This window comes from Belonocnema kinseyi, chromosome 5 (assembly GCF_010883055.1).
Source record: "Belonocnema kinseyi isolate 2016_QV_RU_SX_M_011 chromosome 5, B_treatae_v1, whole genome shotgun sequence".
NCBI classification, from domain to species: Eukaryota; Metazoa; Arthropoda; class Insecta; order Hymenoptera; family Cynipidae; genus Belonocnema; species Belonocnema kinseyi.
This window is the reverse complement of record NC_046661.1, coordinates 140873987-140877789: the sequence shown is the minus strand read 5'-3', so window position 1 is coordinate 140877789 and position 3803 is coordinate 140873987. Positions and strand designations below refer to the sequence as shown.

At 34.7% G+C, this 3803-nt stretch overlaps 1 protein-coding gene across 1 annotated transcript in view; it reads left to right on the top strand.

Moving 5' to 3' along the window:
• LOC117172528 (adenylosuccinate synthetase) overlaps window positions 1-3803 on the top strand; it is a 40924-nt gene that overhangs the window by 31730 nt on the left and 5391 nt on the right. Inside the window, exon 5 of the mRNA XM_033360554.1 lies at window positions 1878-2134. Coding sequence (XP_033216445.1) covers window positions 1878-2134 — 257 coding nt within the window. The remainder of the gene's footprint in view (window positions 1-1877; window positions 2135-3803) is intronic.

Here is a 3803-nt window from a genome sequence, read left to right as displayed (position 1 = left end):
TTGAAAAAATACACTAAAAACAGTATTTTACACTTTTTTCGAACGATCATACTATTTTACTACTGCTTTGAAGAAAATTAGATTAAAAGCACTATTTAAAACCTTTTTTGAACGATTATACTACTTTTCTACTGTTTTGAAGAAATACGCTAAAAACAACATTTTACACTTTTTTTGAACTATAATACTATTGTACTACTGTTTTGAAGAAAATTAGATTAAAGACACACTTTTCGGACGATCATACTATTGTACTTCTGTTTTGATGACAAATACATTAAAGGCACTATTTTTACACTTTTTGAACGATCATACTATTTCACTACTTTTTTTTGAAAAAATTACACTAAAACCAGTATTTAACACTTTCTCGAACGATCATACTATTTTACTACTGCTTTGAAGAAAATTACATAAAAGGAACTATTTTACACTTTTTTTGAACGATTATACTATTTTACTTCTGTTTTGAATAATACATGAAAAACAACATTTTACACTTTTTCGAACTATAATACTATTGTGCTACTACAAAAAATATGAATCTTAGTCTAAATAGCTTGAATAATTATTCTGATGTTAATCCAAATTTTATTTGATTAATTTTTAGTTGGTTAAGTTTTCAGTTAAAAAATTACTTTTTAAAAAATAAACAAGAATTTTCAGTCAAAATTATAAATCTGCAACCCAAACATGAAATTTAAAAATACATTTGGATTTAACCAGAAAGAATTAATTTTCAACAAAATACTGGACTTTAAACAAAACAATGATTTCCAGTACAGAAGATAAATTTTCTACCAAAAACCATGAATTTTAAACAAAATGCATACATTTTGAACCAAATAATCGAATTTTTAACTAAAACGATTAATTTTCTAAAAAAAAATCAGCGAAATGCTTGAATCATCAACTAAAATATATTAACTTTTTTTTTAGAAAAAATGGATTTTTTATCATACATCAGAAATTTTTAACAAATTACATAAATGTGCAACCAAATAGCTCAAATTTTCTACAAAACAGTTCAATTCTCATCACAAATGTTATTTTTCATGCAAAACAGTTTATTTTCAACCAAACAGTTACATTTTTGACCAAAAAAGTTTAAAATCTACAGAAAGAGACGGATTTTCAAACCTTAAAGATGCATGTTTAACAAACTAGTTGAAATCTTAACAACAAGATTTATTAGTCAATAAAGAAAAAAAAATCAATCAAGTTGTTGATTTTCAAGCAAAAATACGACTGTTTGACCAAAATTGTTGATTTTGCAACAAAATAATTCAATTTTGAACCAAATAATAAAATTCGTTACAAAAAATATGAATTCTTAAACGAATATTTGACAGTACAACGTAAAAGGAATGAACTTTCAACAGAAAATGTTTAGATTGTCGTATCAGGTTTTATTAACTCTGTTCGCATTTATGAGGGGAAAGGTTGATCTTTTTTTAAATAAAAATTTAACTGTCTTCTGGAAAAAAAATCAATTATTGGAGTTTAAAATGCAACTGTCTTTGGTTAAAGATAAATGATTTTTTAAACTACATCTTCGTAGGTTAAACATTCAACAATTTGGTTAAAAATTAAATTATATTATAGAAAATTTAACTAGTTGGTTAAAATTTTAACTAAATTGTATTCTTGTTTGGTTGAAATAAATTTGAAATTTTTTTTCCTTTATAAAAGGTTCTGTTTTAAAAATACGACAGGATTTAATACAGGTCTTTAAATATTAATAGTCTGGGAAAAAGGAGAATTGGTCATTCAAAAATGAAGGAAAAGTCAGGGAAATTATGAGAATGAACGTATTCGTTCATCCTCTTGTTACCTTTCACTTTTCACTGCTAAATGCAATGTTTCATCATTTTCAGATACACTGCCATCTGTTTGACAAAGCTTGATATTTTGGACACATTGCCAGAAATAAAAGTCTGTGTTGGTTATCGTTTAGACGGAGAAGAAATCGACTATGTTCCGAGCATTACCTCTGAGCTCGCAAAAGTCGAAACGATATATGAGGAGGTGGAGGGTTGGGTATCCAATACGGAAGGCGCTCGTTCATTAGAAAAATTGCCACCTAATGCCCAGAAATACGTTCGGAAGATTGAAGATTACTTGGGCATTCCTGGTAAGTAATTTTCTGCATTAATTATAAAGGATAAGCGGTACAGTAGTTGCCACATTAATGGGCACTTTTGCAGAAATGTAAAAATGTGTTAAAAAAATTTGTGTGAAAAAAAAAACAGCGATGTTCCATACAGTGTCTCTAGGATATCAGATATCATACAGAAATTATAATAAATTATATTAATATTCTACCTTATCATCTCCTAACTTCTCCTCTTCCTCCTCCTCATCATCCTCTACTTCCTCCTTATCCATTGCTTAATCCTCTTCTACCTTATTCTCCTCCTCCGCATTCTCCTTCACCTCCTCTACCTTCCTCTATCTCCCGATCCTCTTCTATCTTCTTTTATTCCTCCTGATCTTCCTCATCCTCTTCTACCTTCTCCTCTTCCTCCTCCTCTGCCTCAAATTTCTTTACCTTCTCCATCTTCTCTATCTCCTCATCCTCTTCCACCTCCGCATTTTCTCCATCTTCTACCTCCTCATCATCTTCTACCTTCTCACCTTCCTCATCCTCTACCTCCTCATCATCCTCATCTACCTTCTCCACCCATTCTATCTCCTCCTCATCTTCTACCTTCTCCTTCTCTGTCTCCTCGTTCTCTACCCTTTCCACCTCCTCTTTCTTCTGATCCCTTTCAACCTGCTTCTGCTTTTCCTCATCCTCTTTTACCTTCTCCTCTTACTCCTCCTCTGCCTCAACTTTCTTTACCTTCTTCACCTTCTCTATCTCCTCGTCCACTTCCACCTCCGAAACTTCTCCATCCTCCACCCCCTCATCATCCTCTACGTTCTCATCTTCCTCATCCTCTACCTCCTGATCCTCTTCTACCTCTTTCTCATCTTCCTTTTCTACCTTCTCATCTTCCTCATCATCCTCATTTTCCTTATTCTCTTCTGCCTCCTCTTCCTGCTCTCCTACCTTCTAATTTTCCTTATCCTTTACATCCTCATCCTCTTCTACCTTCTCTCCTCTGCATTCTCCTCTACCTTCTCGTCCACCCCCTCTATCTCCGTATCACCTATTACCTTCTTCTATTTCTTCTCATCTTCCTTGTCCTCTTCTACCTTCTTCTCTTCACCCTAATTTTCCTTAACCTCATCTACCTCCTCTTTCTCCTCTTTCTCCGCATATTCCTCTTCTGCATTCTAATTTTCCTCGTCCTCGTCCTCTACCTTCTCCTCCTCGTCTACCTTCTCTTCCTCCTCTTCTACCTCCTCTTCCTTCTCCTTTACCGCCTCTGCGTCCTCCTCTTCTACCTTCTCATCCTCCTCATCTACCTTCTGGAGCACCCCATCTGCCTCCTCGTCCTCTACCTTCTCCAACTCCTCTATCTCCTTATCTTTTTCAACCTTCTTCTCTTCCTTATCCTCATCTACCTGCTCCTCTTCCTCCTCCTCTGCCTTATCCTCTTCTACCTTTTCCACCTCTATCTCCTCCCAGCCTATTTTATATTATTCTCTCCCTCATCTTCTTCTACCTTTTTCTCATCTCCTCTTCCTCCTCGTCCACCTCTTTCTCATCTACTTGCTCTTCCTCCTCCTCTACCTTATCTTTCCCTCCTCATCCTCCTCTAGCTTATCCTTCCCTCCTCGTCCATTTCTTTCTCCCCCACCTCTTTCACCTCCTCTACCTCATTCTACTCCTCCTCCTCCTCCTCCTCCTCCTC